The sequence below is a fragment of the Carya illinoinensis genome, chromosome 5 (assembly GCF_018687715.1).
Source record: "Carya illinoinensis cultivar Pawnee chromosome 5, C.illinoinensisPawnee_v1, whole genome shotgun sequence".
In the NCBI taxonomy this organism is placed as follows: Eukaryota; Viridiplantae; Streptophyta; class Magnoliopsida; order Fagales; family Juglandaceae; genus Carya; species Carya illinoinensis.
Window position 1 is genome coordinate 46,922,471 of NC_056756.1, and position 14,863 is coordinate 46,937,333.

Consider the following 14,863-nt stretch of genomic DNA (forward strand, 5'->3'; position numbering starts at 1 on the left):
GCAGGATGTGATGCTCCCCCACAAAGCTCAAATCTACAGCAGTTTTGGTCCGACAACAAAACGAAAAACATAGTACCCAACCCAATAGAAAATGTTAAAAAGAATTATAAGAACTGAAAATTAAAGCAAAAAAATGTATGAAAGCCCGAACGTATCAACGGTTTCACTGAGTTCTAACTTCTAAACCGTTGACAAACTTTTATCGGCCACAAAAAAAAGTGTCCAAAATACCCTTTCAAGAAATTGGTGGGAAAATCGAAAACCCACAACTTCCATTGGCGAAGCCACTAGTTCAAACACGAAAAAAACCCAACACGAAGAACACCATGGCCATTTCGAGTTTACAGAAATCTTAATGCTACAAAATCATCAGCACCCAACAACATTTTCCGAAACCAAAACCCATTTACAATCAGTTCCAAGTGGGTAAGATAACACCTACCAGAAACAGAGAAGTCCCATGAAAAATATCCACCGTGTTTCTTCACCACTACCACCACAATTTGAAATACCAGCGCTCCAAATTAAACAGGCCCATGAGTCATGACAGAAATGATCAAACAGGCAAGGAAACGAACCATGGTTATCAAATTTAACACATTATAAAGTTGAATCAATCCACAGAACTCACATCATACACAAGACAAAGTCTTTGTGTGTTTCTTTTTCATGGTACGTTAGATTTCCATGTTTCTTGGAACGAATATGTTGGCATAAAGGCAAAAATAAACACCAATAGAAACCCAGCCCATCTAGCTTCACCGGCCATGAACTTTCTCTGTGACGATAATAGAAAGAAGAAATTGGGATCCAAACACGCGAGGAGCAAGTTTAGTGTTAACCTTCACCCCAATTCCCCCTTCTCTCTCTCTCTCTCTCACGCATTTTAGTACTAACACTTGCACAAGATAACGCCGAGACCCCTTCTCTCTCGACTCTGTCACCCTCTTTCTCTCTCTTGCAATATTTCCCATTTTTTTACGTGTTTTGATTATTTCATATTTCTGTTCTGTATAATCCAAGATTACGATTTTTGTATATAAGGTATTGTATATTAAATTCTCGTTCTTTTACTCTCTCTCGCCCCGACTCTGTCACCTTCCCTCTTTTGGAAAATTTCCCAAACTTTGTGACCCAAAAAAAATCCTTTTAACTTCGTATTCCCACTTTCCGTAATCAAAGACTACAATTTTTTGTGCAGAATTGTATCATGTATTGTTTTCTCCTGTATCCGTCTCTGTCTATCTCTCTGCGTTCAGAAGCAGTAAGAGAGAGCGAGCAGATCCATATTCTAACAGAGTCCACTGATTCAATCTTCTACGATTGATTTCTCCAACATTATCTTTCACAGTTGTCTTTTTTCTCTCACGAATTCGGGTTTCCATTAGTGTGCCTATCGGGAAAATAGAGTTGTTCAGACCGTATTCTTGCGATGGCTCTGTTTCTTTTCTTTGCAAAATTAGGGTTTATGGGTGTTCTTCGGTCTGGCGTTTGATGTGATATTCAAAGGTTTTTGGAGTGTCCCAATTCGAATTCGAAGTGGTGGGTTTTTATTTCTTTATTCGTTAGAGACAATGATAATCAAGCGGAATTTGAAATCCCAAATGCCGAGTCTGAAAAGGAGCAAACTCGGTGACTCGGCCGGTGAGGACGAGGAGAACTCGGCCGTGACTCGGAAGAAGAGGAAGACTAAGGACAGCAACAACAAGAATGGGTATTACCCTCTCAATCTTCTTGGCGATATCGCCGCTGGCGTAATCCCCGTGGGCTTTGAAGGGATTATCAGCACGGAGAAGGGCTTCGCTGCTTCGGGGTGCACCGAATTGTCGTGCTCACCCGGGGAAGTCGAGTCGAAAACGCGGGTCCGGGATTTGACAAGAGCGAAGGTGAAAAGTAATCCTACAGTTGTGGCTGAGGTTTCACGGCCGCCACTGGTGAAAACATCTCGAGGCCGGGTTCAGGTACTTCCTTCACGGTTTAATGATTCGGTTATCGAGAATTGGAGGAAAGACAGCAAGACTAGCTTGCGTGATTATAGTTTTGATGAAGATTCTGAATGCAAAAAGGATAAATTTAGCTTTAAAAGGCCGAAAATCAGTAGTCAGGAGACGAAAAGATCTGGTCACCTTGAGAAAAACGGGTTCAAGAGTAGGGAATATGCAACATTGTGTGACGAAGAGGAGGGGACGGAAGAAGGGCATGTCGGGTTTAAGGTTTCCAATGATATTAGGAAGTATTCGAGTTCGCGGAGTACCCTGACATCGGCAAACGAACAGTTAGGGGAAGATGAGAAGTACCTGGTAGACCAAATTGAGGAGCAGGTTGAGTTTTTGGAGAATGGTGGGAGGAAAAACGGGTTGTATGGACCGGAGGACTTCTATTCAGGTGACATAGTGTGGGCAAAGCCGGGAAAGAAAGAGCCCTATTGGCCTGCCATTGTGATTGATCCAATGACGCAAGCGCCTGAATTGGTTTTGAGGTCTTGTATAGCAGATGCGGCTTGTGTGATGTTTTTTGGGTACTCTGGAAACGAGAATCAAAGGGTATGGAATACTTTTTACGCAGAGCTTTGTTCGTTATATTTTTTAACTGGTGTTATTATTGGGTCCAGAAGAATGTGGGTATTGAATGGGATACTTTAATGATCTTAACCAGGATTATGCATGGGTCAAGTGCGGGATGATCTTTCCCTTTGCGGATTATGTAGACAGGTACGTTATTGTTCGTTCTTTGGAATTTGGATTTGATTCGTGGAATATAAAGCGACCTTTGTGTTTACGTGAGTTTATGCTTGATCTAGGTTTCAGGAGCAGTCTGAATTGATTGGCTGCAAGCCATGTGAATTTCCGATGGCTATGGAAGAGGCATTTTTGGCTGAAAATGGTTTTACAGAGAAGTTGATAGCAGATATAAACATCGCAGCTGGGAACACAATCTGTGATGAAACTATTCAGCTTAGGGGGATTCAAGAAGCTACTGGTTCAAACCAGGATCTGGACTGTCACAATGCCAACCAGGCAAGTTGCATTCCGGTACTTTCTGCTTTCATCTTTGTTTAACTGCATAGAGTTGCTCAAAATTCCTCTGGGTGAGTATAATAAAAAATAAAAATCAGCAGAACCTGGTTTGCTATAGAATTTCTGCATGACTTTTTGATTGGAATATGTAATAGTGAGGGTAACTCATACTGCTCTTCTTGTTCAAGAATGTAAAGAGAGTAAAGAAAACAACGTCTTATAGTATCAAATTTGTCTGACACAAGGGGGAAAAACTTTGGTCAACTGAGTCACTTTGTCCTAATTAATGGAAGTTTTGTTTTGCTAAGGAACCCTGTATGAGTTAAGTCTTTGGCACAAATTACATTTTCTTTTCGTCTGCTCTTTTTTCTACAAAGCCAACTTGTGACTAGAAGTTTTTTCTTTAATGTGCTTGCAATTTCCATGATATGGTATTTCTTTCCTCTATGCAGAATGTAATTGGGAAGAAGAAAGCCACACGTCCTTGTGAAGGCTGTGGTACGACCCTTCCTTTCAAAATGACAAAGAAATTTAAGATTGCAACTCCTGGAGGACAGTTTCTATGTAAAACGTGTGCTAGGGTTCGTATGACCTGTCTTGTTATATGGTGCTTTTTATACAAGTTTTGTTAACCAACTTCGCAAATAGATTTTTGTCTGTGGTACGTTGTGTTATCATTTTTGCTTACACTAGTTCTTATCCCAGTTAACAAAATCAAATCATTATTGTGGCATATGCAAGAAGATTTGGAATCATCCAGACAGTGGAAGTTGGGTGAGGCCGCCTACTAACTATTCTAGAGTTAAGATAATTTTTTCTTTTTTCTTTCGGAAAATAAGAAGTCTATTACATAAAATTCTGTTTGGATGTCCTGCTAAACTAGGTACGCTGTGATGGTTGTAAAGTTTGGGTGCATGCTGAGTGCGACAAAATTTCCAGCAACCTTTTTAAGGTTTCTCCCTCACTTGACATCTGCATAATTAGATAGTAAAACACATTTTGTGGACTTCCCTGACTATAATTTATTTGTGCTTCATAGAATCTGGGGGGTACTGATTATTATTGCCCAACTTGCAAAGCAAAGTTTGATTTTGAGTTATCAGATTCTGAAAAGTCAGAAAAGTCAGAGCTAAAAGTCAAGTAAGTCTGTTTTTCAGTTTTTAGTTTGGCAAGTTCAAGTCTATCCTACCTTTTTTGTAGTCATTTTTTTTTTCAAATTTTACAATGGTAATGAACATGGCTGTAACCGCGAAGAGGAGGATGATGGAATGACAATGAGTAGCAGTAGCTGTTGTATTATTCTTGTTCCATTCTTTGTTGTTGTTGTTGTCGTCGTCGTTGTCATCGTAATAAGTATAGTTTATTCTTGTTTTCAAGCCATTTCACATCTGACATTCAGATTGGTATTGAATTTGTCCCTTCACCCCTGTATGTCTAATTATTTGAGAGTTTTCATTGCAGATGGAACAGAAATGATGGTCAATTGGTGCTACCTAACAAGGTTACTGTGTTTTGCAATGACACAGAAGGCATATATTTTCCAAGTCTTCACTTGTAAGCGTATATAGCTTCATAAATGCATACTTTTTTTCTGTTTTATGATTGTATTTCCATAACATAATCCTATAAGCCTTCGTCAGCAATGTAAACTCAAGGAGAGATGGTGGATTAAACCAAGTAAAGATTTTTTCATTATAAAAATATTTCATCTAGATTTTTTTCTTATTTTATTAATGGAAGAAAAAATCACTGTCCAAGTACACAAGATGTATACATCAGGTATACCTAATTAGAGAAAGTAAAGAGGTCTAGAAAATTTTGGAAACTAAAGCTAGAGAAAGTGTGCACCCATACACTAGTAGAGTATATCAAACAACAAAGCTTTGGGTTCCTCCATTGTCTTTATAATATCTTTGAAGCCTCAATTGTTTCTTTCCTACAATTTTGCACTACAGTACATTGATTGGATTTATTTTCAGCAAGAGTCTGCCGTCATAACTCTTAAATCCTACTTTCTAACATGCTAATATCTGTCACCCGTCTAGGCATCACCCACTCTCTTAACACTTAGTGGTAACAATCTCACAATGGAGTAAGAGGTAATCCACTGTTTTCTCCATTCCTTTTACGTATGCATTACCTCCTTAGGTTCTTCAAGGTTAAGATCTCCCTTATTGATACTGTCCAAACAAATAAATTCACTCTTGGGGCTTACTCTCCACATGGACTTCCATGGAAAGCTGTGTGTTACCTGGGCAGAATACAACTAGGGATAGAATGAAATAAAGAGGCCCATGTCCCAATCTTTTGCCACTGATACAGTCGACCTCCCACGTAGGAGATCCATTTCAAAGCTGTTAATGATCTGCCACCTATGAATCCTTAGTCTGAGCAATATGGAAAAGATCCGGAAAAGGTCCCTTTTGGAGGCTGATCTCCACACCACACATTAGTAACACTGTTACTGCAAATGTTCAGATGTTGACGAAGACCATTAGCGTCATGCTTCACTCTGTGGTTTATTACTTACATGCACAACTTGTGTGCTGTTTTTATGGTGAGAGGCAACAAAGAAATCTTGAAATTTAAATTTTCTTGGCACTGTGGATCTCTTGTATACTTCCTGTGTAATAGTGTAATACTGAACTAGTGCAACACCTTCTCGAGTTTTAATAAAATTTCACTTGTTAAAAGAAGAAAGGAAAATCTCTGGGCACTCTAGTAACTAATTTGAGACAAAAAGCTGTAATGCTTTTGGATCACTGGATGATGGTTGTTACTTAGGGTTAAATTTTCTATAATTATTTCTTTTCACTGTTGCATACATACGGGAACAAAATTGGATTTGTTAGCTGATCATTACCTTACTTCAATTCTACTACATGTTTTTAAATCTGAAAATGTTTTCTTTAAGTTCTTTATTTCCCCTTCTGTTTCAGAGTCATCTGCAATTGTGGGTTTTGTGGGACAGAAAAGCAAGCACTTAGTGACTGGGTAAAACATACAGGCTCCAAATTGAAAAATTGGAGGACTGGTGTTAGGGTGAAAGGCTCCATGCTGCCATTGGAACAATGGGTTTGTATTGTGCTTCATTTTTACATTTTTCCGTATTGTATATCTCATTCCTTGTGTCTATCTTGGCATGTTTAGATGAATTCATTTTATGAGAATGATGTATTTGTAGTTGTTGTTGGATTGATACTAGGATTTTATCTGCATAGGGAAAACTCCAACTAATTATAAAATTAGTTTTTCCACCATTTTCTGCATAGGTTTAGAACCAATCGTTACTTACAAAAAAACTAAAAAAAAAAGTTTAGAACCAATTGTTTTAATCTGCAATTTATACAGTCTACAGTCTTCAAAATATTTTGTAATATACACTATAAAGTGTGTAACTGATCGTATTCATTTTGTTAACATAGATATTGATTTGTTGTGACTGATAAAAAAGAATAAGATATTGATCTGTTGTGAAACTTGGAAAAGCATAAATTGCTTCTCTCTGTATTTTATCTTATTTACCTTTGGAAACAATAGAATTTGAGCCATGATGCGGGTGTTTGGCATGGAGTATGAATCTGATAACGTAGTATGGTAGCAGCTGGTGGCTAGCTCCAACTTAAATTTACAAATGCAGGAGTGTTCAAACATGGCCAACTAGATGACTTAATCCTTGTCTACATCATAGTTTCTTTAGGCATCCTCTTTTGCCGTATATGTTTGATCGTATATTCTTATGTGCTCTGCCTGACATCGTCAATATAAGCTTTTTCATTAATATCTGCAAAATCGTTACTTGTCTAATGGCTTTCCCCTCCTCATATCTAGCTTATATGATCAGCACCTTTTCTGGGGATTGCTCTCTGCTAATTCCATGTTTCATAAATTCTTTTAGAGGCTTCACATTGCAATACCAGTTTTGAAGTTTAACGCATGTTCTGGATTCTAGAACCTTTGCATACACTATATCATTCTTTTCCTTTTCTCACTTTATTCTGCTGAGCCAATCTTCTTACTTCTAAGAACAATGCTTGTGTGCACTGTCCTTTGTTTTCATCTCATGGGCCCTTACAAATTTGTGAACCTATAATATATTTATCCATTTTAATGCATTCTCCTTTGGCTTTGCAGATGCTGCAGTTAGCAGATTATCATGAGAATGCTATTGTTTCTGTAAAAACTAAGAAACCTTCCATAAAAGAACGAAAGCGGAAGTTGCTAACATTTTTGCAAGGTATATAGTTTCCTCCAACTATAGAATTTTACACTTTGATGAGTTGCACCAACTGTTCTGCTGATAATTGTACCAATGGGCTGCTTTCTCGATTTTACTATGACAGAGAAGTACGAACCTGTTTGTGCTAAGTGGACAACGGAGCGGTGTGCTGTTTGTAGATGGGTTGAAGATTGGGATTATAACAAGATTATCATATGTAACCGGTAAGGTCAATATGTCTATTATCATATATGCGTGATAATTAATCGTCAAGTCTTAATGATTCAAGAAAAACCTTTACATACATACATACCATGTGCACACTCACACACACATCTATATATATATATATGTTTGTTTGTTAAAGCATGCTTGATTAGAGAATAGAAGGACCATTGTCTGGTGCAAGTACATATTCAAGCCTTGAGAGGAGACACATCATGCCAAAAACAACCATATTCAAGCTACTCCTCCTGGACCCCCCTTAAGGGGGACTCGCACTGGGTGATGAATCCTTATGTTTAATTCCCGAGGACTGGAAACTTTTATAGTTCTGTTTGAATATCATTAAATTCTACACAAGCGCGCACACACAGCTAAAGTGATTGCTTTCCGATCATACAAAGTTTTCTGGGACAAGTTTGATTGACAGCAACTTGTCAACCACTTCAAAGCTGAACCATTCCTTTCCTTCCAAATGACCCATATAAGACCAGATTAAATTGAATTGTTGGATGAAAAAATTTACCTATGAATATGCATTGCGAAAAAGAAACAGTCAGAGATTTGAAGACAGCACATGGACAACAAAGGAACTTAAAGCTTTCTTTTTGAATACACTATTATTGGATGGCTACCCATTTATGTTTCCCTAGCTTCAGCCTCCAGAATTTTCTTTGATTTTTTAAAAATTTTTCAAGCTAGTTGCATTTAATATTAATCCCATGTGTATTTGGATAATGCCTTTTGGATTGTTAATAAGATTATCTTGCTTACAAAAAAACCATTATATCGATATAGATATATATATTATTTTGCTCTGGCACTGAATTGAGGAGGTATATCTTTTTGGTGTAACCCGTGAAATATTTCACATTCACCTAAAGTTTGCTCTCGGTTGTGCAAGTTAGTCTGCTTATCTCCCATTCATTATTGGTAAGTCCTATCATACATGCTAACTGAAAATAGAATTTTTTTTCTCAGTTCCTTAAAAGAAATGATACTCTTTATGGGAGCTGTTACTATATTTACTGGAGGCACTGCCTTATTAGAAGATTGTACTGAATCTCACTGTTGATTCATTTTGTTTGATTCAGATGTCAAATAGCTGTTCATCAAGAGTGCTATGGAGCAAGAAATGTCCGGGATCTCACTTCATGGCTTTGCAAAGCATGTGAAAAACCTGAAATCAAGCGGGAGTGCTGCCTTTGCCCTGTAAAAGGCATGTTCATTTACATAGAATTAACTTTCACGAGTTTTATTTGTTCAGTTGAGAATTTAAAGTTCCTCACCTTGGTTTCGTTATACTTATTTTTTGGAACTTTTTCTGCAAAATTATGAGCTATATTCTTCTATTTTCCATAGCAAAACAAGCCTTCCATTCTTTTTGAGTTTATGCACTTAATAACGTGAATGTTACTTAAAAAATGAAGTTGCATTTATGATGGTAGCTTTCCTCAGCTAAAGATGGTTATTTTACTTCTGGCCTGAAGTTCTTTTGCCATTTTCATCTCAAATAACTTCCTTACGTACATGTGAATCATTATTCATCAAGCATTGGTAAAGTTGGCTTCAACATGTGATCATGATTTGATATCTTCTTTGTATTTGGATTATATTTTTTGTGCCCCTCAGGAGGTGCTCTAAAGCCAACCGATGTCGACACATTGTGGGTTCATGTCACATGTGCTTGGTTTAGACCCGAAGTTTCTTTTGCTAGTGATGAAGTGATGGAGCCAGCTCTGGGGATCTTGAGTATACCATCCAATTCATTTGTAAAGGTGGAATATCTGAAGTACACGTGACTTCTTTTTAGTCGTTCCAACTCAAGTCCTCGATCTCCATTCACCCATACATCTCATTGTTTAGAATAAAGTTTCATATTGAAAAATGTGAATATCTCTTGAGGGATCACAGTTCTTGAATCTAAATGGTATTTTAATGTGTTCACTGCTCAATCTTTTTTCCCGCTTTTTGGGAAAAAAAAAAGGTCCTATTCACACCATTGAAGATAATGAGGAATGATTCATTCAATATCATCATAGTTTTATGTGACCTTGGTAAATTGTTGAATGATTTAAGTCTTGTTTAATTATCTCATTTTGGTCTTAATGAATGCATGCTGATTTTAAATGGGTTAATTGGTTATTGAAAGTTTGAGGCATAACAATCTAATTGCATCCTGTTTTCTTGAAATTCAGATTTGTGTAATTTGCAAGCAAATTCATGGTTCATGCACACAATGTTGCAAGTGCTCCACATATTTCCATGCCATGTGTGCATCAAGGGCAGGGTATCGCATGGAGGTATGCTTGAATGATAACTAAACAAAGGAAACTTGGAATTACAGAAAACACCTTTGTAACCAAAAATAAAATTGATTATGTAATGTCTAAAATATTGATGAACTGGTGAAAATAGTGTGGGTTGAACATACCAATGAGTCCCTGCATATAGAATAATATACATTCTGTAATTGTATTCATACCATCAGGCTACGAGATAATATACCTAGTCTAACTTTATCAAAACCCACCTTTTTTCTCTTTTGGCCTTTTGATTCTTCCTATATTGGTTTAAATGACACTTAATAATGTGCTTTTCTTTTGGATAGATTTATGAGTATTCTCTCAATACAGAGTTACATTTCTCCCTTGTAAATTTCAGTTGCACTGCTTGGAGAAAAATGGTAGACAGATCACGAAAATGGTTTCTTTTTGCGCCTATCACAGGTATAGAACCCTCATGTCTGAAATATCCCTCCTTTTATCTTTCTTCTTTCTCAATCACTTGTGCTTAGAATTATCGATTTGAATTACCTTGTTATCATACCTTGAAAGCAATTACTCCTGTGCTCTCTACAGTTTTAACCTTTTGTCTTTATGGTATCATCTTCATTGCAGGGCTCCAAATCCGGATACTGTTTTGATTATCCAATCTCCTCTTGGGGTATTTTCTGCCAAAAGCCTCCTCCAAAATAAGAAGAAGGCTGGGTCTAGGCTAATTTCATCCAACAGAAAAAAGATCAAAGAGATACCCAGAGAAGAAAGTACTGAGCTTGAGCCATTCTCAGCTGCTAGGTGTCGGATCTTTAAAAGATTAAACAATCACAAAAAGGTACTTTGCATGAGATTCTTTGATCTTCATGCCTGATATATTTGCCCTAGAATTAAATTTTCAGAACGCTTCTGCTGGTTAATTGAAATATAAGGTTGCAGGCAGGGAGCCTTTTTCCCCTTTTTTCGGCTTTCTTGGATATGGGTTGCCCGTCAGAAAGAGTTCGCAAAGAGTGTTGGGCTAAATTGTGATAATGGAAAATTTATATTGCAGAAAGTGGCGAAGAAGTATACTTGTTAATACTTTCTGGCTAAATTAATTATATTTTTAATGTCTCAAACATATACACCTGGCTGGTTCCAAGGTTCCAATTAGTTATACACGTTTGGGATTCTGGAAGTTTTTTTCCCTTATAATAATGTTGAACTCGCTGTTGTTCTCACTTTTCTTCTTTTTTTATTTTATTTTCAATCCTCGCTAGAGAACAAAAGATGAAGCGATTGCCCACCAAGTGATGGGTCCCTGTCACCATCCTTTAGGAGAAATACAACGTCTGAACACTGGCAGAGTAAGTTTCTTCTCTCTTTTCCAGATAAGATGCAACTGTAAACATATGTTCCTTGTGATTTTGAGGGATTCAACATATCAATCTAGAGGTCACATGCTTCTTCTTTTTTCTTAGCAGGTATTAGAGGAGCCTAAAGCGTTTTCTTCTTTCAGGGAACGGCTTTACCACTTACAGGCAAATTTCCATCCTCTGTTAAATACTAAAATACTTTCCGGTTTGGGTTCCTGACTATTTTTTGGGTGTACATATTTGATTGCAGAGAACCGAAAATGATAGGGTTTGCTGTGGTAGATCTGGTATACATGGATGGGGGCTTTTTGCACGCAGAAACATTCAAGAAGGAGAAATGGTATGCTGGTTAAAGCTAGAATATTGATAGATGGCAGAAGCTTGCTTTTTATCTTTATCTGTCTACTTCCCCTTTAAGATTACCTATATAGAGAAATTATGTAGGAATATGGTTTGTGATTGATTCCTATGTGTGCATCTGAAGAAGAAGAAGGCCCCTGCCAAAAGTGGTCAACTTAGCTCTAATGATATTTTTAAGTCACATGTTCTAATAATGTGTATTTGGCTTTCCTCATGAATTAGAAGAGTCTTTCATGTGGAATATGGTCTGTAGGTTCTTGAATATCGTGGTGAACAAGTCAGGCGCAGTATTGCAGACCTGAGGGAGGTGCGCTACAGATTAGAAGGCAAAGACTGCTATGTGAGTTGTTAAAGAATAGATTGCTTTTGTTATTTCTTTTTCTTTTTCTCCTTTGCGCATGTACGATTTTGATACATTATCTTGCAGCTTTTTAAGATCAGCGAAGAGGTTGTGGTGGATGCCACGGATAAAGGAAACATAGCACGTCTAATTAACCATTCGGTGAGTTGCTTTTGTTAAAGGATGGGGTGTATAACTTTAGGATGCTGCTTCTCTTGCAGTTCTTCCTCATTTTCTTATCAACTTAAAAAAGAAAAGAAAAGAAATTGCTTGACACGCTCATCTTATATGAGCTAGTGGGCAGCCTTTTGGTTCATTTCTTCACCTAATAATGCAACTATGGTTGTCATTTATACTTACTGTGCTGCCCTGTATCAAACTTTTATCCAGTGTATGCCCAATTGCTATGCGAGAATTATGAGTGTGGGTGACGAAGAAAGCCGGATAGTACTTATTGCCAAGACTAACGTTTCTGCTGGTGACGAGCTAACGTAAACACTTATTCCTCTCTTCTTCTTCTTTAACTGTCTCTCTTGCTCCTTATCTCTTTTCTCGCTTCGCTTTTGCTAAATGCATTATCTTTGGATGCATCTTGCAGGTATGACTACTTGTTTGATCCTGATGAGCCTGATGAGTTTAAAGTCCCTTGTTTATGTAACGCTCCAAACTGCCGGAAGTTCATGAATTAGAACACAGCATAGGCCATTGTTTCTCCGCAAGGAACACTAACCCATCTCCCTCTCTCGTGGGATCTTACGGTTATACAAAAAATTGTAAGTTCTGTTGATGAAAAAAGAAAAGAAAATCATAATGTATTTTTCTGGCGTTCTTTTTCCTTTTGTCCTCTTTTGACAATCTTAAAGCTTATGAAAGCTTTACATAGGCTGGATGGCCTTTGTGTATATATGCCCATTCACATTTCATCTTTCTAGTTAAAGGCTAATCCATTTTTATACTTTATTACTTCAATCCAGAGCTTTAGGTGGCTTTTATATTTGTTGGCTAAGCATCCATTTCATGGGTGGATATGTGGGTATGGGGTCTGTCTTTGATTGATCAAAAGCTAACAAGCTTTTTGTTCTTCTCGCCGATCTCAAATTATTTTAGGTCCCTGTGTATTTGGTCCCAGTTGGAACTGGACTTGTCCCACATCCAACGTGTCCATTTCCTGTTGGGAACCAAGCCTGGTCCTAAACAAGGTGAGCGCTATTTGTGAGTTAGGAGGCATAGTCAAAAAAAGTAATGATATATTTTCACAACACATTTCATAATAATGTTGTAAGATGAGGATATTTTTGTTAAATGATGTTACTTCTATAAGGTGTTTTACAAAAATATCCTTCATTTAAAACATAGTTATGTAAAGTGTTGTGAAAAATGTTGTGTAAATCATTTTCCTAGTCAAAATTTAGCTAGTTGGCTTAAAATACATCTACATCAAATTAGCTAAATTTACAATAATTTTATCCACCAAGTACCAGGCTGGCTAAATCCAATCAGCCCAAATTGCTGGTCGAATTATGTTTGGGCCATAAAATATTGTGAGAGGCCTCCTTATATGCTTTCTGAGCTGTTCTTTACTGTGTACACACATAAAATCAATTCTGACACACATTCGATACCGATTTCCATGCCGAGTAATGTTTTATACCCCACTTTTGCACGGGTTCTAGAGGGTACTCGCAACACGTTAGATGGTTACATTACATAAAGCTAAGAGCATTTACATTCAATTTTCTATAATTTTTTCTAAATTTTAGCTGGAAATCACATCTTATAATTTCCTCCTAAATTTTACTCATTAAAAAAAAAAAAAAAAAATCCTACATTTCATTTCCTATCCTTTCATTCTATTAAAACAATCTTTTGCAATTATTTCTTTATTAATATTTCTACATCTTTAACTATTCTTTATAAAAAAAATATATAAAAATTTATTTAGAGGATAAATAGCAACTCTTCAAATTATGGAGTCACTATTCAAATCCTAAACCTATACCTTAAAATAGGAAATTAGATAGAGTGCTTATTTTGTCAAAGAGTTTAGTTAATTTTCTAAAATTTAAATATTTGGAAAGTATACAAAACCCTTAAATCTTTTCACCAATGTGTTTGTCGAACCCTTGTAAACTATATGTTCATAAATTGATATTCCATGTTTTCTGAGTCTTGACTAATCAAGGATTTTATGTATTTTTCCTCCGATTACTTTTAATTTTGCCAATAAAAACATGTATTTTCCTGCTGTTTGAAAAATATGACTCTTGTAAAAAAATACAGTTAAATAAAAAAGTATACTCATTGGAATATTACAAACGTTAGAAAATTAATTGCACTTTTTTAATAATGACTAAATATTTCAATTACCATTAAAATTAAAACAAATGAAAATATCAAAATTAATATTTTAATAAAATAGTAATAAATTTAGAGATTTTGTTATTCGGTATTGTTAAAAAGTAACTAACTAAATTTGAAAAAAATGAATTTCCTTATCAAAATTTGACCAAAAAATAGTTAGACCACTACTAGTTAAAAGTTAATACATCTTCGAATAAAAAGATATATCACTTTTTTAATATTTATTGAAAGACATATATCTCTACAACCATTAAAAAAAAAACTGTAAACTACATTAAATAGTGTGGAAATCCACCCACAAGGTGTGGTTCATCCACCCCAAGAGGGGTTGCTCAATCACCCTGGCTGCCACCACATGGAAGGCCGACCACCCCCAGCATCCACCCCAACACCAGGGTGATCTGCCGCCACTCCAATGGCCAGGGTTGCAAGATCCACCCCCAAGGTGGCTAAACCACTCCTCTAGTAAGATCATATTTTTTATCAAATAAAAAAAAATTAATAAACATGAAAATTTTAAAAATAATATTTAAAACTTTTTTTATAAGAAAATTCTTTTTAAAAACTTTAAGAATAATAACTTTAAAAATTTTATCTTGGAAGGAAGAAAATATGAAACATTATAATTTGTGATTGCCAAAATTGTCCAAGAAAATTTGTATATTTTCCCTAGTTTTTTTCCTACTAGTTTCTTTGCAGTCTTCTGAAGTAAA

At 36.3% G+C, this 14,863-nt stretch overlaps 1 protein-coding gene across 4 annotated transcripts; it reads left to right on the plus strand.

Annotated features, from left to right (window-relative positions):
- Positions 1-675: 675 nt before the first annotated feature.
- LOC122310551 (histone-lysine N-methyltransferase ATX4-like) lies at positions 676-12,758 on the plus strand. 4 transcript variants are annotated; one of them, XM_043124522.1, is made up of 23 exons: positions 676-2,543; positions 2,656-2,711; positions 2,801-3,032; positions 3,470-3,598; positions 3,723-3,791; positions 3,901-3,969; positions 4,057-4,157; positions 4,479-4,571; positions 5,957-6,092; positions 7,152-7,254; positions 7,361-7,460; positions 8,553-8,677; positions 9,091-9,236; positions 9,657-9,761; positions 10,123-10,187; positions 10,359-10,572; positions 10,994-11,080; positions 11,195-11,254; positions 11,340-11,429; positions 11,703-11,789; positions 11,877-11,951; positions 12,180-12,280; positions 12,388-12,758. In XM_043124522.1, exons 1-23 carry the CDS (start codon positions 1,575-1,577, stop codon positions 12,476-12,478), a joined length of 3,303 nt encoding a protein of 1,100 aa, XP_042980456.1. In that variant the 5' UTR covers positions 676-1,574; the 3' UTR covers positions 12,479-12,758. The 4 variants fall into 4 exon arrangements, with proteins under 4 accessions (XP_042980456.1, XP_042980458.1, XP_042980459.1 ...); XM_043124524.1 differs by having other exon boundaries at positions 679-2,543; positions 11,198-11,254; XM_043124525.1 differs by having other exon boundaries at positions 679-2,543; positions 2,801-3,017.
- The last annotated feature ends 2,105 nt before the right edge of the window (positions 12,759-14,863 follow it).

Bases quoted from the DNA above. Each gene is read 5' to 3' on its own strand.
- LOC122310551 (XM_043124522.1), top strand. From the start codon at position 1,575: ATGATAATCAAGCGGAATTTGAAATCCCAAATGCCGAGTCTGAAAAGG. The intron at 2,712-2,800 runs GTACGTTATTGT...TGCTTGATCTAG, and splicing joins TTTGCGGATTATGTAGACAG to GTTTCAGGAGCAGTCTGAAT. The intron at 3,792-3,900 runs GTGAGGCCGCCT...CTGCTAAACTAG, and splicing joins ATCCAGACAGTGGAAGTTGG to GTACGCTGTGATGGTTGTAA.